Here is a 22083-nt window from a genome sequence, read left to right on the forward strand (position 1 = left end):
AACACTTTTCACTGTTCAAATTGTTTACAGTATTCATTCATTTGTAACCGTCATACACACAATTATATACAATATTTACAATATTTCCACTTTTTCCTGCCTCATTTTCTTTCCTACTCATGATACTTGTCGAAGCATCTCAGTGCACATAGGCCAGGTTCGCCAGGGCACTGGGCACAAAAGAAAAGGGTCATGGTTCTTTTCTTTGTCTTTGAGCATTCTCTGCATCGTTTTCCTCTTCATCCTTTCTCCTGTGTTGTCAGGTGTGTCCATTTTTGACAATACGTGTCTGACAGTTGTTTGTTGTCTAGGCCGGAGTGGAGGTGTGATTGCGTTTGCTGCAGGCAAAAGCATGTTGATGATGGACAATCTAAAGTGGTACAGCGATTCTTTTCCTTGGGTTGGTTTGTAAATAAAGTTTGAAGGAGTTCACCAACAACGTCTGAAGGAAATGGACGAGATCTTTTTGTACCAGCGAATTGATTTGTGTTCGATGGAGGCATAATAGCTCATAAGCTGATCATTTCGGTCCACACCCTTCATATGGGCGTTGTACTGTATTATGGGCAGAGGCTTTTGGCGAGGTTGGTTATACCTATTCATTGAGATTGCCCAATCATTCTCAAACTCTGTGGATAGGTACAACACCTGACCTGACGCTTGTCGCACCATTTTGCTATCAAAAACACCATTGGCGTACCGTTCTGCCTTTTCTCCTCTGGCAAGACGAGCTGTCTTGAGATCTAGCGGAACATTGCTTTCGGGTCTGAGCGCATTGTTGCCGGTGCAGTAGGTTTTCTCACTCAGTAACTCGGTTGCAAGGGGGTAACTGATATAATAATTATCCATATACAATGAATGGCCCACCCCAAGCATTCCCCTCATCAAATACTTGACTACTTTGCTAGCATGACCTTTTCCTCCAAGTTTCACCTCCCTTCCCAGAATACACAGTGAAACTTACACAAAGTCCATCCGGTTTCACATAACGAGTAAATCCTTGATACCATATTTATGGCGCTTTCCTTGAATGTATTGTCGAAAGTGCAGACGTCCTCTCCATAGCACCATTCCTTCATCAATCGACAACTCTCGACTTTGGGTAGTAGATGGTTTTCATCTTTTGATTGAAATAGTCAATCAAAAGCCTGACTTTGTAGAGGCGATCATCAGGTACAGTCTCTTCGTCACTTTCATAAAAATTTAAACATCTTAGGATCAGGAGAAATCTGTCTCTGCTCATTTTGGGATCTCACGAATCCAAAATTAAACCATACGATCAGTTTTCCAGTAATCGTTTAGACGATTGATTTTTTACAGTTCCCATGTGAAAGATTAGCCCGAAAAATTTTTTCAGTTCAGCCACTGTCAGTTCCTGCCAATTATTTATTCTTGATTTTATTTTGAGGTTAGGGGAAAATAATATTTCCCAGGCATTTTTGTTAGTGGCAGACACAATTTTTTCCAACAAGGTATCATCAAGTAGTAAAAAAAACCAATCGATAGGATCGTTTGTTCCGGGGGCAGGTACAAGCAATTTGTTTTCTTTTGTGAAGGGAATTCTTCGCATACCTGCAGTACGAAGTGACCATATTGGGTCAGAAATCACTTGATCAGCTTCCTGGTCATCCGTGTCCTCATCCTCGATGTCCACAGGCGCCACCACATTGACAATAGGCGGCGCGTCAAGCTGGGCTTGGTCAATGTCACTCTCCGGGCCGGCAGACGCCACAGAATCGTCAGAACTACTTTCCACATCACTCTCACTCAAATAGTGTCTTATTTGGCTAGAACTAGGACCATCCATTGTTCACAACGAAGTTCACACAGCCCCCTACAAACTATAACAATACACCAAACACACAGATTAGCCGATGAACTCAACCCGAACCACGTGGAACAACAAACAAGGGTACTCTACACGCGGCGCGAAATATACCTTCCTCACGCAGAAGCTGAAACAGCACTGACGTTGTGAAATCTAGAAGGTGGCGTGACACCGTCCGGTGCCGAAACGCACCCGAGGACACCCGAAGCGCGGCACCGTGCGGTGCCAGCCGCATTCAATGTGTTAAATAAAGTTTATTTACTAGGAAGAATACCTGCAAAAGTAAGAACTTCTTGATTTATGAACAAACTCCTTGATTACTTTCCTCTGTAATAAGTAATTATAGGTGGATCAGTTGAAGAACAATTTAGTTTTAGACATTTTTAACATATCTCAGCCAAGTATCTGTAACAGTAAAATTTGATTTTATCAATTATTCTGTACTCTGTAGTATTTATCTTAATCCTTCTCTCACTGAAACAGGACCAGGATGTGCTGCATGCTTGGCTGATGGACATTCATTTCGAGGAGTATTTTCCCTTGTTCATCTCTGCTGGCTACGACATGTACACCATCTCCAGAATGACCCCTGAAGATCTCACTGCCATCGGCATCAAGAAGCCCAATCATCGGAAGAAGCTGAAGGCAGAGATAGCACAACTTAACATTAGCGATGGGCTGCCTGACTATATTCCTGTAAGTCCAGCGTAATATGCCAAATGGGGGGCCGAATTGAGGATATAACAAAAATATCATTAATATAAAATAAACCAAACAAGTCTTTAAATTATTCTGTTGAATAAATTTCAAATTCTTTGCCTCATTTATTTAATTATTTTGTTTCAAGCCACTAAGATTCATTATTATTCAAATTTTAGTTTAATTAGCATTAAAATATCACACATGTTTAACCTCATGTTGATTAAATATAGTTTAATATGTTTTGCCACTTTTACTCAACACATTGTTGCATTGTTCTCATGCGTATTATTACCAATTTTCTCTTCTCATGTTCATTTTCTTTGGTTCCTAATTGTATTGATCTTTGAGAGGTTTGGTAGCAACAATGTGGAGTGCTGTACAATCTTATATACACTTTTCAGTGGGATTTGCACAGAATGATCTAAGATAGGAAATCACCAATTTAGATTACCATTGCCATTTCTAAGTATTAGGTAGTACTTTCTCTTGAGTTTCCCCACTATTTGGGAAAAATTCCCTTGTTAAAGTAAAAGTCTCAGATTATATCAGCTCTTTACAACTAGTCACAATTCTTCTATTGTCAATTGTCTTTCTTTTATTTGCGTTCATCTGATCACAGCTCTCTTTCATGCATACATGTACAATATCTAGTCACAACTTTTTTATCATCATACTTTTCTTTCATGCATATGCCTAGATTTGGTCAAAACTTACCATACAATGCTCTTTCTGGCCCATGCATAAATATCGCCAAGGTTAGAACAAAACTATATGTACGATCTGGATTAGACTTAATAAATTTTATGTCTAAAATACATTTAAAATTGAAATTATAACTAAATGTCGAGAAATTTTAAGTTCCTACTAGTTCAAAAATTACCTAAACCAGTAATCAGTAGTGCATACATTAAATTACCTTACCAAATATGTCAAACTTAATTTAGGTATCTTAACTCTTCCTATGCGTATTATGGGAAATCCCATACGTTAAAGATGAATCCCACACGACTATGACGGCATATCTCGCTATTAAAGTTTTCATTCTCGCTAACTGTAGTTCATAAAACTGGTGGTAAAATGTTTTACAATGTTAAATGAACATCAAATAATGATAAGCTCTACTCATAATTCTCTGCCACCTGATGTCAATCCAAAACTGGTTATTGTAGCAACCGAACGACATTTTTGCCTATGCTGGCACATTTGGCAGCTTTTTCTGTATGGGGAGGATGACAGTACAATTCTTTAGATCTGCGCTCAAGCTCTGTTCCTATGTCGAATTGCGTGCTACTTGTTACATCTGAAAATTGTTTACAGTGACTGGAGGATGACTTTAATTGTAATTTAAATGTTGTGGTTTTTATCAGGTTTTTTCTGCTGTCAGTAAATTGGAAAATGTTATGTTTTGTTATCTATACATTTATTTATTTATAAAAAATAACTTTTAAAATTACAAATATTCAATTATTATTTTATATTTCTTATAACTTCAGAAATATTAATTAAAATTGTATGTTAACCAAATTCACATACATTTTTAAAAGCTTAATCACAGCATGCTAGGAGGAAATACAGAAATTTATATCCAGGCCTTAAAGAGATCAGAAAATTTTGAAGTTCTAACCAATCATGGTGATATTTTAAACTGATTCTTTTAAACTTTCTTTAGCACCATAGTGTATTGTAACAATTTATATTCATATTTTAGTTTTCTTTGTGTGAATTTCTCATATGATTAGTCTTTAATGCAGTAAGAAAACGTGAGGTGAGAGGTTATGTTCTTTTTGATACAGCCAATTAATTTTGTTGATGTTTGTAATCAAGTTTAAAGGTTAATGTTGAAATTCTTATTATATCATCAGTAACACATTCTATGATGATTGGTTGTTTTTTTACAGAGTCGCAGAAATGATAAACTGATAATTTATTTTATCTTTAAAAAATGTTATTGTATACAGTTTATATTATTTAACCTTAAAACCAATCTCCTTTACACGCTACAATATATACCAGAAATTTTGTAAGCATTTCTCCCATATGAAGTTTGTTACCATCCTGCCTTTTCACCTTCAGCGGGTTTTCAACATCCTGCCAATGCCTTGTACTTTCCATGTTTACTTTCAGCCAGTCCTCTCCTCTACTTCTCTCAAACCCTCTTTTAGGCCTTCTTGTTTCCCTGTTTTCCTTTCTAAACTTTTGTGATCTTTATAGGCATTCCATGTTCAACCCTTAGACAATCAATCCTTTACACATAACAGTACGATCTAAGAAAACTATTTTCTTTTTATCCTTTCTAACGTTACTCATTTTCTTTATTCTTCTTTGAGTGACTTTATTCCTTATCCTATGTTTTCAAGTCAATCTAGTGCTGGCTCCCTACATTATCTTACATGCTTGTAATCTGATTTGTTTTAACATTTAAGTTTTATATATTTGTTATATCTCAATGTCACATTCTTGTTCCTTGCTATACATTTTATTACTTTCATAAAGCCTCTTTATTGTCTCACATGATCGTCATTCACTTCCTTATCAGTCTTACCACTGGAATTAATTGTTCAATATAAATGGAGTAAACCTAAGATTATTATCCCGCCATATTTGGTACTGACAAAAAAAATCCTGAAAGCTGGTAGTTGGAACACAATCTGATTTAGTTTACAACTTCACATTTCCTTTCATTCCTTTTTCCCAGTTTCTTTAAATGATGATAATCCTAATTGTATCAAGTGGAACATCTCTTATTTTAGGGTTCATAAATGAATGGTTTAGGCAACATGGGCTGGAGGAATAAGATGCTGCCAGGGTTTATTATACAGAACAAGATGCCACTTATCTGACCAGAAAAGATCTTAAGTACTTAGTAATGATCAAATTGAGTCATCAGAAGTTGTGGATATTGTGGTGTGGTAGAGTTCACTTGTTGAGTGTTTGATACTGAAAGCATTGGGCTCCAATCGCTATTCTGTGATTTTATGCAGTGGATCTGGAAAGACCTCAGAGACAATGGCACAAGTTTGATCACCAGAAGCTCTAGAGATTGTGATGTTGTAGGGTTCACTTGTTGAGTGTTTGCTACTGAAAGCATTGGGCTCCAATCGCTATTCTGTGATTTTATGCAGTGGATCTGGAAAGACCTCAGAGACAATGGCACAAGTTTGATCACCAGAAGCTCTAGAGATTGTGATGTTGTAGGGTTCACTTGTTGAGTGTTTGCTACTGAAAGCATTGGGCTCCAATCGCTATTCTGTGATTTTATGCAGTGGATCTGGAAAGACCTCAGAGACAATGGCACAAGTTTGATCACCAGAAGCTCTAGAGATTGTGATGTTGTAGGGTTCACTTGTTGAGTGTTTGCTACTGAAAGCATTGGGCTCCAATCGCTATTCTGTGATTTTATGCAGTGGATCTGGAAAGACCTCAGAGACAATGGCACAAGTTTGATCACCAGAAGCTCTAGAGATTGTGATGTTGTAGGGTTCACTTGTTGAGTGTTTGCTACTGAAAGCATTGGGCTCCAATCGCTATTCTGTGATTTTATGCAGTGGATCTGGAAAGACCTCAGAGACAATGGCACAAGTTTGATCACCAGAAGCTCTAGAGATTGTGATGTTGTAGGGTTCACTTGTTGAGTGTTTGATACTGAAAGCATTGGGCTCCAATCGCTATTCTGTGATTTTATGCAGTGGATCTGGAAAGACCTCAGAGACAATGGCACAAGTTTGATCACCAGAAGCTCTAGAGATTGTGATGTTGTAGGGTTCACTTGTTGAGTGTTTGCTACTGAAAGCATTGGGCTCCAATCGCTATTCTGTGATTTTATGCAGTGGATCTGGAAAGACCTCAGAGACAATGGCACAAGTTTGATCACCAGAAGCTCGTAGGGTTCACTTGTTGAGTGTTTGCTACTGAAAGCATTGGGCTCCAATCGCTATTCTGTGATTTTATGCAGTGGATCTGGAAGACCTCAGAGACAATGGCACAAGTTTGATCACCAGAAGCTCTAGAGATTGTGATGTTGTAGGGTTCACTTGTTGAGTGTTTGCTACTGAAAGCATTGGGCTCCAATCGCTATTCTGTGATTTTATGCAGTGGATCTGGAAAGACCTCAGAGACAATGGCACAAGTTTGATCACCAGAAGCTCTAGAGATTGTGATGTTGTAGGGTTCACTTGATGAGTGTTTGCTACTGAAAGCATTGGGCTCCAATCGCTATTCTGTGATTTTATGCAGTGGATCTGGAAAGATCTCAGAGACAATGGCACAAGTTTGATCACCAGAAGCTCTAGAGATTGTGATGTTGTAGGGTTCACTTGATGAGTGGCTGAGACTATTGAGACTGGAGGAGTATGGTGCAGCATTGGGCTGCCAAGGCTATTCTACGATACAAGATGTGACGCAGCTGACTTGGGAAGACCTTGAGGACATTGGTATCGTCAAGTTGGGCCACCAGAAGCGGATCCTGTTAGCTATCAAGAGAGTGAAGGATCTGCGGGCCGGCAAGGTATTCCCACCACCACACACACCGGTGCTGATGCCGCACAACCAGGTGGGTCTCACATTAAATGGTTGAACACTGCAATGTGGTCAGGTAAGGAACTGACTGTAAAGTCACTGTTATTGAAAAGTTAATTAAGTTTTTAGTACAAAAGTTGGATACTTTAATTGGTGTTTGTGTATTCCTTCTTTCAGTTTGTTAAATCTTAAATAACGATGAAAAAAAGTTTATAGATAGAATAAAGAATTATAAATTAACTTTGATATTTATATATTCTTTTACGTATTTATACATAAACTTACAGTACTTAGATGTGATACTATTAAAGTATTAAATGACTTAACATTCAAGATAATTTGTCATTGACTTGTTAAAACGAAAACAGTGCTTTGCAAAGTCAGTTCTTTAACCTTACCTGGGCTACTGTGTTCATTCTATGTAACCTTATAGTTGGTATCCCTGTTTCTACCTCACAGGTAAGTTGTTATCAGTGTTTCCCTATGTGTCAGCTCTTGGAATGTTTCATACCTTGCAACTAATTTTATGTTGTAAGGAGGTTTTGAAAAATGTAATTGCCAAATGAAAATCTTTAACACAATTATAACATAATTGTTAAAAAAAATTAGTTCATAACTTAGAATTTGATAATATGATAGCTGCATTACTTCCCTTAATTATAAGATTAAATTTAAAATATTGTAATAAAGTTTGTAAAGAAATTATCATTTTTAACTAAACTAGATTAATACTATTAACTATATTAGTTGAAAGTATAACTAAACTGAAGTACAAACACTTTTTTGATATTAGACATTATAGTAGCAACAGTAAAGTTTAAAAAAATTATTTTAATATCATAATTTGAATTATAATGTTATATGAAACCTTTTATGAGAAACTGGCTTAGTTGAAAAAAGATCAACTTCACGTGTGGCTGTAATGTTAAAATAACAAACTGGAGATACATTATTAGTTTAGAAGATTCGTTTTTTCAACACTGATGGCATGTTGAATCTGATGGTAGGCATGTTATATACTTGTAATACAAAAATTAATTGGTTTCTAAAAGTGCAGTCTTGGTATAGTTAGAAAACAGCTTTAATTTATTAGTAAATACATTCACTAATAATGATTGTATGTGTCGAATAGTTATTTTATACTTCTCAAAACTTTATAAGGCTGCTGTTTTGAAACGTTTTGAGATATCATAAACATGTAACGTCAAACATTGTTGTAAATTACCTGAGAATTATAAGACAATCTGCGATCTTAAAACAAACCTTAAGAAGACATATAGAATAACTAGTGCTTTAAAAGTTGCTTCAAATTTCTAAAAAGTGTGTCACTTTAGGTTCACATTGTATAGTACTTGATATTTATATTTTACACAAATGTTTATCATCTTGAAAATTTATATTGCTTGGGACTCGCTAAGCAACTCATTCAAGACATCTGCAAATGCTGTCTCTGTACCAAGTTTAGGCTAAATCTACTGATATTTAAGCAGATATTGTGTTCACAAGTTCACATCTTATTGCTTAAACCCAGACAACATCAGAAATATGCAAAACAATCTACATGAAATCTACCTAATGAAACAATTATTTAAAGCACGACATTTTCATAATATTTTCTTTGGAGTTATTCATAAATTATTTTTAGTAAATCAGGCAATTCATATGATATTTATTACTAGTTTCATTGCAACCAAAATGAAAATTCAATGTTTCATACATTTTGAATATTAATTTTGAGAAAGATGCTATTAGTATATCACTGCAGGGGACTAAATAAAAATGTATGTGTAATAAAAATATTTTATTTTTTTATGTAACTCTATAAACCTGATACGAGATAGAAAACACCCTGATAAATACACGCTTTGTATGGACAGATATTTTTACTTAAGTAAAAATGTAATGTGTTGACTTCTTATTCTTATGGAAGATACTAAGATTAATGTATTTTACTAACAAAATTCAATTGCAAGGTATGAAACATTGTATGAATTATTACATAATATGTGAAGCCTAACCTCCCTGCACCCACAAACTATTCATGAATGCTTATGTGTCTCCATAAAGAATTTGGCAATCAAAAGCCTATTTTTAAATTAATTTCCTTAAATCTGAAATGTCTTTTGAGCTCTTGTCTTTTGAGTCAATTCGTTTTGTGTTTTGAAAATGCTTTTATACTTTAAAAAGATTGTTATTTTGTTTTTAGTGAAAATAACCAATTAATTAGGCATGCAGTTTCAGTCAATTAATTCATACTCACAAGCATGGGGTTTGATTGATTTTACAAAATTAAGTGAACTAAATATTTTGCAGTTGATTGAGTGCTAATCTGTACTTGTGATTTGCATTATTCTTAAGTACAAGTTTAAACCAGATTTTATGCTTATGACGATTAATTTTAAGATTCAGTAATTCAGTAAAGTTTATTTTATATTGTTAGTTTAAAATAGCAGTATATTTGTATTTTTTCAATATGAAAAAAACATGATATTCAGTAATTGTATTCACCAAAACATGTATGAACAACAGTGGTAAAAGTCCTATAAATAAAATTAGACAACTGTCAAGCATTACACATATACCAGCTTTAGTTATTGAAATTGATTTTAGGCTATTACTAGTAAGTATCCCTGAATAATATTCGTAACAAATATTTTTCTGAATTTAGCTTAGTTTTGCATGATATTGTACGCACTTCCTCAATGCTTACAAAGAGCGTATAATTATTTTTTGTTCATTTAATAAATTTTGATACCTACCTATATAATTATTTTATTTATTTTGTATTACAATTACGAAGTAGTTATTGAATAAGTAGTCTTGTCATATGTTTTAAATGCTATCATCAGTCTTGAAACTATTCCTTCAAATCTTGTCTTTATGCTTTGTACAACAAGCAATATAATTTTTATCAGTTACATTAATAATGTAGAATACTTGTATTAATAATAAAATTAAACAATATAAATTAAAGTACAAATTTTGATAATGATTTAGATAAAAATAAGATTTTAATAATTTTAAAATGTTTCTTAAAATTTATATGATCTTATTTTAATTTTGTAAATATAATATTACAAAACATTGATATTCAATATTTTTTATATTGAATCAGGTCAAATTGTTACAATTTTTATTAATATTTAGAATAGTAAAATAAGATATTTAAAAAATAGTTAATATTAAAAAAATGTGTAGAGCTACTCCTTCAAACAAATATTGATATTGAAAAACAAAGAAACTAGAAACAACCATTATCTAGACATTAAAAATATATTTGAAGACCACGATGAAAAACTCGCTCAAAAACTAAAAGAACAAGAAATTAAAATCAAGGAGCAGGAGAAGGAACTTTCAACACTCCAATGAAAGTTACATGAAAAAAAACTCCATAATAAAAAATTGCAAACAAGATGTTAAGCATTGTGAAACACGAACTGACTCTACTTTAAATTCCAGTGCTACAAATACCTCCTCACTTGTAATATAAATTGGTTAGATGAAAAAGTTAGTTGTTTTGATGAAAGGTTTCAGACACTGGAAGCCAAATATGTCAGTACACAAAAAAAAAAAAAAAAAAAAAAAAAAAAAATGGTAAAATCTAAACAGCCTGCAGATCTATGTATTTCTACTCTAAATAAAATATATTGTGATTATCTTGAGTACAACAAATATGCTAGACACAGAAGAAAGAGCACTGATAAAAAAGAAAAATGTTCAGTGTCTCATTACAAGTAAAAAAATACAGTTGTCAAAAATGCATGTCTGTGATCACGCAACTAATAGAAGCTGTACATAAAAAATCAAGAACTCCACCCTTGAATGCAAAAATAAAGGCAAGAGATAAAGTTATGGACATTTTTTCCAGAGTCTTCTACAAGAAAGTACGTGTAAAAGCATTAAGGGTAAAGCAGTCTGTAATGACTTAAAATTTTGCATCAACTGACATTACCATCAATGATGTTTCTTTGCCACCTGAATCACCTTCTTTTCCATCAGAACAAATTGCAGAACAATCTGATGTACATTGTCATTCTTTTTTAGGCTACAACAATGCAACAAAGCAAAAAATAGAAGACAAATAAAGAAAATAACTTCTCATGCTGCTGCAGACAATTTATCTGAGCTGTTCAACAGTCTTCCAAACAAATTTTGACAGATATGGAAATAAAATTGACATTTTTATCCACCAATCATTGACTCTCACATAGTTATGCTTACAGAACATGGATTACTGCATTATTAACCCTAATTGCCTTGTAAAGACAACTATTGCCTTGTAACAGAATACAGTAGGGGAAACCATCTGAAAGGAGGTGTTACTATTTACTGTGAGGAATACTTAAGTCCTCATGTGGAAGCTATATTTATATAAGAGCTTGTGAGTGAAGTAGTTATGGTGTGAATGAAGACTAACAATCAATATACATACATAATTGGCATCTACTGACCAAAGGCCACATTGTTAAATGTCACAACAATAATAACCTTCCAACATGGATTCATTAAGAACAAATGTACATTGACTGCAATGGTTATCTTTATTTAACACATCATTGACCAATTAGAAAGAAAAAAACAACTACTGCAATAGTATTGGAATTTAAACAGTCTTGACCATGAGCAATTCTTTACAAAACTATCTTCCTTTGGAGTACACAGCACCGCAGCAGAATGGTTTAGGAGCTACTTGACCAATAGATAGCATGTGGTTGAAATTAGCAACATAATAAAGTCCAGCAAATTGGATACTGCCCTTTGCCAATTCTTTGTTCCACAGGGATCTGTCCTGGGGACTGTTCTTTCAACACTTTTTATTAACAATCTCCCTAAGCATCTGGAAGAATTGTCACAACCTTAATGTACGCCAATGATACCAAAATTCTGCTGAACAACTAGAGTGCCTGTCATATTGCTATGAACATGGCTGTCTAGTATTGCCAATATCGCAACACCCAGCCATTGCTAAATCAGTATACCGTGCGCTGTTTGAACCTCATATCCGCTACGGTCTCTTAGTGTGGGGAAAATCCTCAACAGGCAACTCAACTTACATCGCATTTTAGTGATTCAGAAGAGGGCAGTGAGGACACTTGGTGGCTTGCAACCAAGACAGAGCTGTTGCCTATTTTTTGATGTGACAACGTCTTAAATTAGGTTGCGGCTCGGAGTCACTCATGAAAAAGTGTAACGCCCGGTAACGTTACGATGCCCGTCCAGTGGGTCCTCCGCACGGGATAAAGCAGATAACTGTGGGTCCGCCGCACGGGATAAAGCAGATAACTATGTTTATTCGTGAAAATGTGGAGTGCTTAGATTCGTCATTTACAACAACTACAACAATAAAGGTAAATAATTGTACACTGATATTTCATTATCGTAAACTATGATTGATTGATTAATTGTTAGATTGACACAAAAGTTGAGAAACTGAGTTTATAGGTTATGTCATACTATTGACAAATGTTGATAAGTGTTAAGTAAATTATTAGTTTAAATCACTCTGCAATCAATTGTAATTCAGTCGATTGAGAAGAAACAGCGCATATTGCTAGTCAAACATTTAAAATAACAAATTATAACCTCTAACCTGTCATAACAGTGCGACCAAACAAACGAACTAAACCGACCAATCACCACGCGCGGAGTTAGAATTTAACTGTGTTTAGCAAGAATTTCAAATTCCAATTTTAGTAAATGTTTTATTCAACTTTACCATTTACAATAACAAATTTTAATTAATTTCAAATTATGTACAATGTTTTAGTAAACAAAATATATTTCTATAGTTAAAATTTGTGCAATTCTTATTTTCATTCAATTCCTTGTTCCTATTGTGCAATTTAATAATATTCATATCAATAAATATTCTACCGATAAAAAGACGTTGTCATGTAAAATCTTCGCCCGTAAAACCGACTTTACAGGCAACCATAATTTTTTTTATCGACTTTTAATCAATACTAACGGTTGTAATGTTCTGAAGGCTGTAACATTTGTTAATGAAAGTAGACTACCTAGAGGTTCCAGCATTCGTCACTACAACACTCGAGGTGCAGCAAACTTCCATTTTGTTTTGGACTGACCAGCTATGATTGAGGGGAAGCTCTCATACATGGGAATAAAGCTGTGGAACAATTACCAGAAGAACTCATGAAGTGTAAAATGTCATGGAAAAGTTTCAAGAATGAAATAAAGAAGTGGCTGCTACAAAATACCTTGTTCACTATTGAAGGGTATGATGAGAACTGAAGACCAATATAAACTTTGTAAATATCAATTTTATTATTAGTTTAATGAGGTTTTTATAATTCTCCATGACTTGTAAATGAAAAATATTGCCTATTAAAAAGATTAACAACAGTGACATGTTTTTCAATCAATAATTTTGTATCACACTTCTTTAACTTGCTTACAATGTTATTTGAAACATGATAATAAGTCCTACTTTCCTTTGTTTTTAATAATTGGAAATTTTATAGGTCTCTTGTGTACTAAAATTTGTCAGTCTTATTGTTATAATGTAATATTAAAAAAATGTAAACAATAATACTGCTATAAGCAGTTTTTGTAATCATGAAAAAAATCCTGTAGTTAAATTATATATTTAAAACGGTTGATTTAAAATAATGGGTTATTTTATTACTGAAATATTTATGCATATCTTATTTGCTCTTAAGATTTTGTGGCATTTGTTATTTATTAATCTTTCTTGGCTTTTCATTAAAATAACTCTAGGAATTACTTTAGTAGGGTAATTTAAGCTGATTTTTATGATAGTTTTGATTTTGCATATTTTTTTACTGACCACTAACCACTTTAAATGTAACAACCCTGCCAGACCGATTTGTGTTGCACTAAGAATAGACTAAAACCTGTATTTCACCTTGAACACTTGAATCAATATTGAATTTTACCTTTGTCAGCTTCTAGGGTTAAGTCACAATTTGACTCAGTTTACATCTGATTTGTAATAAAATCATTTTTATTAAACTAAGTATATATTTAAATTTACATTTAAATCACATACATTTGTTATAATTATTCCACAGACTTTGACAATAATTTTGTCTACTTCAATATTGAATTCAAAAGATTTCGGCTTTAACAGAGCATTTCTCATAAGAGTCGACTATATAAGGGACCATCACGATTTGTTGTAGTCCCATAAAATCAATGTTATACTTTAAACACTTTTAATATCTTTTTTAGTCACAGAATTATGGGAGGTGTCTCATTTTAGTTACATTTAAATTTTTTAAATACTTTTATTAGATATTCAGAAAATGATCTCGAACTTTTTTGTATTTCATTGTTCTAACATCAAAAACTTTTACACTTTACCAAGTAAAAAAACATCTGGATCCATATTAATTCTGCACCAAAAAAAGTACAAAAGAGTTTGATGTTAAGCTTTGTTTATATAAAGAGTAAAACTTAAGATCATTTTATTACAGCCGGCTCTTTGCCTTAAGATTGTTTCAATAAAACGTTTCTTTATTGGTAAATCGATTGTGACTTGACCCGGCAGTAAAACATGCACTGAGTGTGTAGCCCCGAGCTAATGCGCATGTTGCATGTAGCCCGCAGCCCTCGAACCCGAGTGTGAGTGTCCACGCATTCACGCCACCATCAAGAGTTTCCACCAGCCTTGGGAGATAGAAGCTTCCAGACAATTCTTCTACACCACTGATATCGTCCCCATCAAGGTACAATCACATAAAGAGAAATTAAACACTATAAAGATTTGTTTTAGTGCTCGATACCTTAATCAAGATAAAATACCTCAACTTCTATTAATACAATAAAATAAATGATTTTTGTGCTTTTTTTCTTGATAAAAATAATTTGAATTCAATATACTTGTTTTTTTAATTACTCAAGAAAAATGATATTTTGAATACCACAAAACCTCCTTTATCAATGAAAGATGCTTTTTTCGGGATAAATTTGTATATTATTTCATTTTTAGTTATTGGGAGTGATAACAGACTGTATTTTGTCATTTTTTAATATATAACAACTGTAATATAATTCGTGATTACTTAGAAACTAATATTAGAGCACAGATCACAAAGTAACTATTTAAAATATTCCTAAGAGGCGTATGTGAAATAATGGAAATATTTCCTTTTGCAATCTGAGCAATTATTATATTACACCAAAATATTGTTTGCTACTCATAAACAAAAATGGTTTTTGCATTAAAATTAAAGCGAAAGAAGTAATTAGTATTATTTTCTTAATTAAACTGATTTTGCTTCAACTGGAAAAATTGAACTCTAACTTCTATAACAAGTTGCCATTAGAAACATGCTCGGTCTTAATAGATCCCAAACTGAACGTTATATAGATAAACAAGATAAGGATATCTTTAATAAATTAAAATGACTTAATCTTTTATGAAAACTGTATTAAATATTCATTTTGCTCTCTCTTTCACGGTTGTTTACAAAACTTTAATTTGTTTTTTGTAGTGTAAAGCTAAAACATAACTGTACTGATTCTATAACATAGCAGTGTACACAATGCTAAGTATCTGGAAGCTGGGTCTCCATCTACCACTAGAAATTTATCTTCCCAACTCACTCAGTCCTGTTATTAGTAACTGAAAAAAGTAATTGACACTCTGCTTTGCTTTATATTTCCGGTCAAAAGTCTCTTTATTTGCAAGTGTAATTTAACGTGCTAAAACAATGTGAAAACTGCTGAATGTACAGATAATCATTTAAACTACCATTTCCATATTCATACATTAACATTTACATATTGTTAACAATCATCAATTTGGAACATATGATCACAGACATTGTTACAGAGTGGTAATATTTTATTTGATGCTGTGTTAATGAAGTTTAATAAAAAATTTTACATTAACAAAATGTTTGTTGAATATTAGTTTAAAGCTAAGAAAACGGTGAACAAAATACGTTCGGCCACACTTGTAATATGTACAATAACAAACAAGCTCATAGCTGGAAAAAGTAAACAATGATTTTTTTTACTAAAATGAAGTTGTATGCTTACACTAAAGCTAAAAATTTTATTAATTTATTGATAATTGCATACATTTTGGTAATATTCCGAAACTCATATCATAGAGCCTTTTCTTTATTTTACAGCATTAGACAAATGTATGTAGTATGTATAACATTAAATATTTAGTAATTTGTATTTTTTATAACGAATTTCCTAAATGTATGTATATTTTTGACAAAAAAGATACATATAGTTTTGTATATTTAGTTTTTATGGAATTCAATTTATTCATTATGGATTGAAGATAATATTTAAATTATTGTCAAGGACACAAGTAAATCACTATTTAATTCTTATAAATGTTTAATTTTTGTGAAATGAAAAGGCCATTGAACGTAGCGTGTTAAAAGTGTTCTCTTTTTACTTGTATAATTTGCTCTTTTATTCAAGTAGTATATGATTATGTTTAAATATAAGTAGCAAATAAAATTTTTATGAGTTTTCTTGCATGTGGATAGTTATATTATTTGGTAAGATTATTGTTTAATCATAACAACAATTTGAGTTTAGACAGTAAACTAAAAATATGATAAAATTATGTGAGTGGATCCACAGTTTATTTATAAACAAATTTTCAACTAATGGTTTGACTAACAATATTTTATTTGTCAGGTTTGGTCAGGCGCTTGGGATTATAAGGTTATGAATTTATGTATAAAAAATGACTGCCAGCTATGCTCTAGCACAGTAAACTTTCAACTGAAGTAGTGTAAGCACAGGAAAGAGAGTATTTTAGCTAAGGTGAATATGAATTATAGATAATTAACAAAACTTATATAGTCTGTTTTTTTTTTTTAGGCACACCTCATAATCAAGATAGTCATAAATCATTTATAATTCTGTATTACAAGCAGGAAAAAACATTTCTACCATATTTGCTATTCCTATTACAAAATTTTGAAATGGTATTGTAATATTTCTGACCCTCAAACTTTCTCAGATCCGGGGAGGACGAGGCAAATCATTGGAATCTCTGGAGGAAGGAATGGCGGGAGGCGGGGGCACCAGCAGTTTTGCTCCCTCAACCCCTCCGCCCCCGGGCTGGCGACCCCGCTCTTACGACGATGGAGACATCACACCCACCAACGAGGCCCTGCCCCTCCACGAGGGCGGAGGCACGCTGCCCCGACCACGAGGGCTTGTCAGGCCAAGGCCGGTGGCTAAGATTCCTGCTACCTTCTGCCCTGCTTACCGACCTGAGTAAGTATAAATTTACTGTAATATAAATTAGTATAATTTGTTTTATTTTCTTGTATAGGATTATACAGGCTCATCAAAAAAGGTTGAACATATTTCAAAATATCACGTTAAATAACTACTTACTAAAGAGTAAAACCAATTTTTTGTTCTGTTGATCACAGTCATCAATAGCTTTTTTATGCCTTAGTATGTTTTAATATAAACACTGTTGTTCTGTTCATGTCAAGCCACCTTAAGATCGGTATCGGTAGCTTTGTTAACTTTGGCATCTGCACTGGTTCATTTTGAGCAGTGATAGCAATAAACTGTTTTTTAGATGATACAAATCACAATTTTCTCACTTATACTCATGTTTTTAAAACATCCATAGAAAAAAATATCTTTGGGGTCAGTCTGGACTTTCTGAAGGCTCCAGTTAAATTTATTTTAAACTATCGTGCTCTAACATGGTAGAATAAAGTTTACCTCTTTTGTTTGCTTAACAAAAAATAATAATCCAACATATTCTTGTATTAATATGTTCCATACCATCACTTTTGGTTGTTTTTGGTGCTGAGACGGCCAAATCCTACTTTGATTATGCTTATTTACGAAACCATTGGCGTCATATGTTGCTTCACCTTATATAAATTGGTTTTGAAATAACTATGTCATCAATGTTATTGAAAATTTGGATTGCACATTAATCATGTTAGAATAGGTCTAATTCAGTATTTTATCTGAGTTTTATATACATGAAAATGCGCAGGGATGTTATGATGAATGTGGGGACTCTGAAGCGACTGCCCCCTTCTCCGCCCAAGAGACAGAGTGAGTGTGTGACGGTGGTGGCAGACTTGCACTGCCCATCCCCTCCCGCCCCAGCCCCAGTGGCCCCACCTACCACGAACTGGTCTGGCCTGCACACTAATGGCTCGGATGCCAGCTTTAAGGTATGTATTTTACTGACTTGGTTAATCTTCGGTTCATTGATTGAAAAAACTAAGTAATTTTAAATGTAACACTGTAATGTAATCTTGTTAAACAAGTTTTACTGTTGATTTCAAGACAAGGTTTGTTAGTATGTAACTGTTCGTCTTTGAAACATTATGTGTATTTGATTGGTTGCATTGTAGTTGATTTAATGTTTTTCTTTATACTTTTCAGTCAAGTTCGAGTACAGAGTCTGATTCTTTGCCATTTGCTAACGAGAATGCCGGAACTATAAAGCAGCGGGCAGTAAGAAACGTGACAGGTGTGTTCTCTTACCATCACTTAAAGATTGAAAACACTGTGTCAATATCATTTTATGTATAAACAACATAAATTGTGTGGAAGATGTTCATTGTTTTAAGTTACAATGAATCATGTAAATTCTTGTATTTATAGTGTTGTTATTGTATTACAGATTATGTGCCACCTATAAGGGTACAGCCACCTCCAAGTGAAAATAACCGCTCCATTGTCAGGTTAGTTGTGCTGTGTTTTTGTTACATATAAAGTTCTCTAGTAATCCCCGTGGATAGAAATAAACAATGCATTTCATCTTGTTGGGTCAGACACTCAAGGTCATGCTACCAATCGGTGGGTAATTGTATATAGACTTTAGACTAAGAGACCTATATAATTCAATTATTTTTGTTAAATATTTGTTATCTTTGCCTGGTTGTGGTTTTAGTTAATTTAAGTAAAAGATTTATAACGGATGCCATCTTGAAATGGATAGATTGAACATTGTTACTATAAATTTGTACAAGTAAACATTTGTACATAAAAAATTATTTATGTTAACATTCAGACAAAATTTAGTTAATGTTTGTTTTAAGATTTTTACAGAAAAATACTGTATGTGTTTAATATAAAACGTACATACAGACAGATACCGAAAACTAAAATAACTTAAAATCTAACTATATTTAAATGTTAATTTAATATAACCATAGGAATAATCTAAAATAACTGAAAAGAGTCCTGAAACACTGTATATGGAGACCATGCATAAGAAACACCTACATATCCCATAGTTGAAATTGCAACACTCCAGCAGCTTGTGATACAACCATAGTTCTCTTATTAACCCACTGAGACAATCTAGCGAGCAATTCTAAGCCAGGGAAGATTGCCCTGAAGGTCTTTTTGAAAGTGCTCCTATTAAGTTAATAATAGTACATAAGATATAACAATTCTTTCATGCCTTTATTAATAATACATAAGATATAGCAATTCTCCCATGCCTGACATGCACATATCCATTAAATTTCGTACATGGCTTTTTATGTCCAAAAATCAAACCTTTAGCAAAACCTGTAAACTGTATTTAGTAGCACATGTCCTTGAGAATGGTTGCTACCTGAGACGAATAGTAGAAGTCAACTGCTGATCCATACAGGAGAAATAGGCTGACTCAGTCTCAGCCAAGTTGTACTTTTGACAGCCCACTCTAGGTGGTGTTGCGCTGTGGCGTTCCCTTTACCCTACACTTCCCCATCCCTCGCCTCCCCTCCCCTGCCTTGCTCTTTAGTCCCATCTTCACTCCACAGCTTATTTACAGAATAGATCTGCTAGAGTGCACTATAGTCGCACTGTTCTCACCAAAAATACGTAAAATCACCAGTTTACTTATGTTATTGGTCTGTGTTGCTAATATCATTTTTATAAATTTGAAGAAATTTGTTTTGTGGTGTCTATAGAGAAATTCTGTATTTGACTATTGTAAAATCAGCTGAAGAGAACTATTGATACTAATTTATTGTTTCTTTGCAGGAAAGTGGATCAGGAGCCAGCAGATGTACTGAATGACATTGGCAACATGCTTGCCAACCTAACAGATGAGTTGGACGCGATGCTACTGGAGGAGAAGAGGCAGGGGCTCACCGACGAGTAACATTGAGTGCACACTACCTCATGGCGTGAAGCAATATCGACGGCAATACTTTGTTGACTTGTGTCGTTTCTGATGGGACACATAAGGAAAAACCTCAAGACAGTAAACATCCTTACATTGGTTAAGCTGTTTGCAGTGAAACAATCGCTGTTGCTACGTTCATATTCACAATTTCGCTCTGCCTTTGAAACAAAATTTTGAAAATTATTGTAAATTGTTCTTTCTATGAAGTTGGTCAGCTGTTGAAGTAAATGGAGAACAGTGTTTTATAGAGCTGAGTTTTGATACAGAATTCAACTAACCTGTGATTGTCCTAGGTAGGCTTTAGTTTAGTTTTGTGTAAATTGTTGTGTATTGAAAAGAATATTATTTAGTAAATAAAGGGCACTGATATAGTTTCTAAGTATGTAAAAGAAAGTTTAGTCATGAATGAAGTGCAAATAAAAGTTTAAATTTGCATTTTTGTAATGAATACGTTTTTGGATATTAATTGGTTGTAGATTTTTTTAAATATGAAGTTTTTGTGGTGAACAGAATCAGTAATTTTCAATACTTTTATACCATTGGTAGCTATAATTAATTAAATTGTGTTTTTTACATGTTTTACTTACTGAAACAATTAAAAAAGCTCAAATATATTAGATCCTAGTGGTGGTTTTAATTTAAAAAATAATTCAATATTTTATTATATACCTATTGGCTAAAAATGACCAAAGTTCTTTTCACGTGTGTATGTATGTAAATACGAGAGGGAATGTTGTCTGTTGCATTTTAATTATGATATGAATTTCCATTGAAGTAACGTAGTGCGTTGTCCTATAGCCTGCGGAACATTACTGTTCTCTGTACAGAAGTTATTTTTTATATTATTTTAGTCGACACTGGATCGTTTCCGTCCGGAGGCCAGGCTTAGTCACCGTAGAACTGCGTAGTTTTGATAAAAACGTTTTTGTTCTGTATTTATCTAGTAGTTGAGAACGCAACGAGTTTGTTTACGATTTGTCACTGCCAAATCGTAACAGATTTTGCATTACTTGTTATTATTATTTATGTTCCTCAAATGAATAAATAAAAATGTACATAAGTTGTTGGATGATTAGCCTATATAAAACATGTTGAGTGTTTTACTTTATTTTATTTTTGTTGTTTCGTTACGGAAAGTGACTTACGTTGATCATCAATGCCATCAGAATGTGACATTGTGTTTCACAGACCGATATTTGGTGGTATATTTTGTGTATAGAAAGCGAATGGTTGGCAAGACTGGCGGCAAACGCATTAACAAACGTTTGATTTGTAAGTTCTCAAGAACTACTGTATCATTCCTATTGTAACTAAGTAATTATGATGAATTAATACAAATAAAAATAGTGATTATAACTGATTTGTTTTCTTATCCTTCCACAACTAATTTGTCGTTTACTATGTCTTATGTAATTAATTTTTTTTAACTCAATTATTCCACAGAAATCAGAGCCTACTTGGCAAGTGACCTTGGAGCAGCCAACAAGGGTGGTGCAATGTTCAAACTTGTTTTTCAGTAAAAAAGTATATCTCTGTAGATAACAAATTATTTTGCTACAATTTTTGAGAGGACAATTCAATTACAGAATTAAAGGTAGTCCAACCTCTCACTAACAAGCCTCAACTCAAGATTTTGTTGGCTGGCCAACATATGATCCAGTAGCGCATTTATATGCTATTTCTTATTTAAGAAAAGGCAGTGAATAATTTTTTATTATTATAGTATAAGATGTAAATATAATGTAATAAAGTTAGTTAAAAAAAGGCTGAACTTTGTGTCTCAAAGTTTTTATACTGTAAAGTATAATCTACTATAACACTTTCTAAAATAGCTAAATATTTTTTATTTGCTCAATAGTATTACTAAATATATATTATTATTTCTAAATTACAAAATGTTAGAAAATATAAG

The 22083-nt window shown here is 33.2% G+C and overlaps 1 protein-coding gene across 6 annotated transcripts in view; it reads left to right on the forward strand.

The window, feature by feature from the left end:
* The window catches only part of LOC124353947 (caskin-1-like), a 305599-nt gene extending 284072 nt beyond the window's left edge, over positions 1 to 21527 (forward strand). For 5 of the 6 annotated variants that reach the window (XM_046804031.1, XM_046804029.1, XM_046804030.1 and 2 more), the window contains 8 exons: positions 2312 to 2524; positions 6837 to 7079; positions 14629 to 14754; positions 17025 to 17284; positions 18033 to 18216; positions 18431 to 18518; positions 18672 to 18732; positions 20027 to 21527. In XM_046804031.1, coding sequence (XP_046659987.1) covers positions 2312 to 2524; positions 6837 to 7079; positions 14629 to 14754; positions 17025 to 17284; positions 18033 to 18216; positions 18431 to 18518; positions 18672 to 18732; positions 20027 to 20147 — 1296 coding nt within the window. In that variant the 3' untranslated portion in view covers positions 20148 to 21527. The remainder of the gene's footprint in view (positions 1 to 2311; positions 2525 to 6836; positions 7080 to 14628; positions 14755 to 17024; positions 17285 to 18032; positions 18217 to 18430; positions 18519 to 18671; positions 18733 to 20026) is intronic. The other variant, XM_046804027.1, reaches the window with a different exon arrangement.
* The last annotated feature ends 556 nt before the right edge of the window (positions 21528 to 22083 follow it).

The sequence above is a fragment of the Homalodisca vitripennis genome, chromosome 2 (assembly GCF_021130785.1).
Source record: "Homalodisca vitripennis isolate AUS2020 chromosome 2, UT_GWSS_2.1, whole genome shotgun sequence".
Taxonomy (NCBI): Eukaryota; Metazoa; Arthropoda; class Insecta; order Hemiptera; family Cicadellidae; genus Homalodisca; species Homalodisca vitripennis.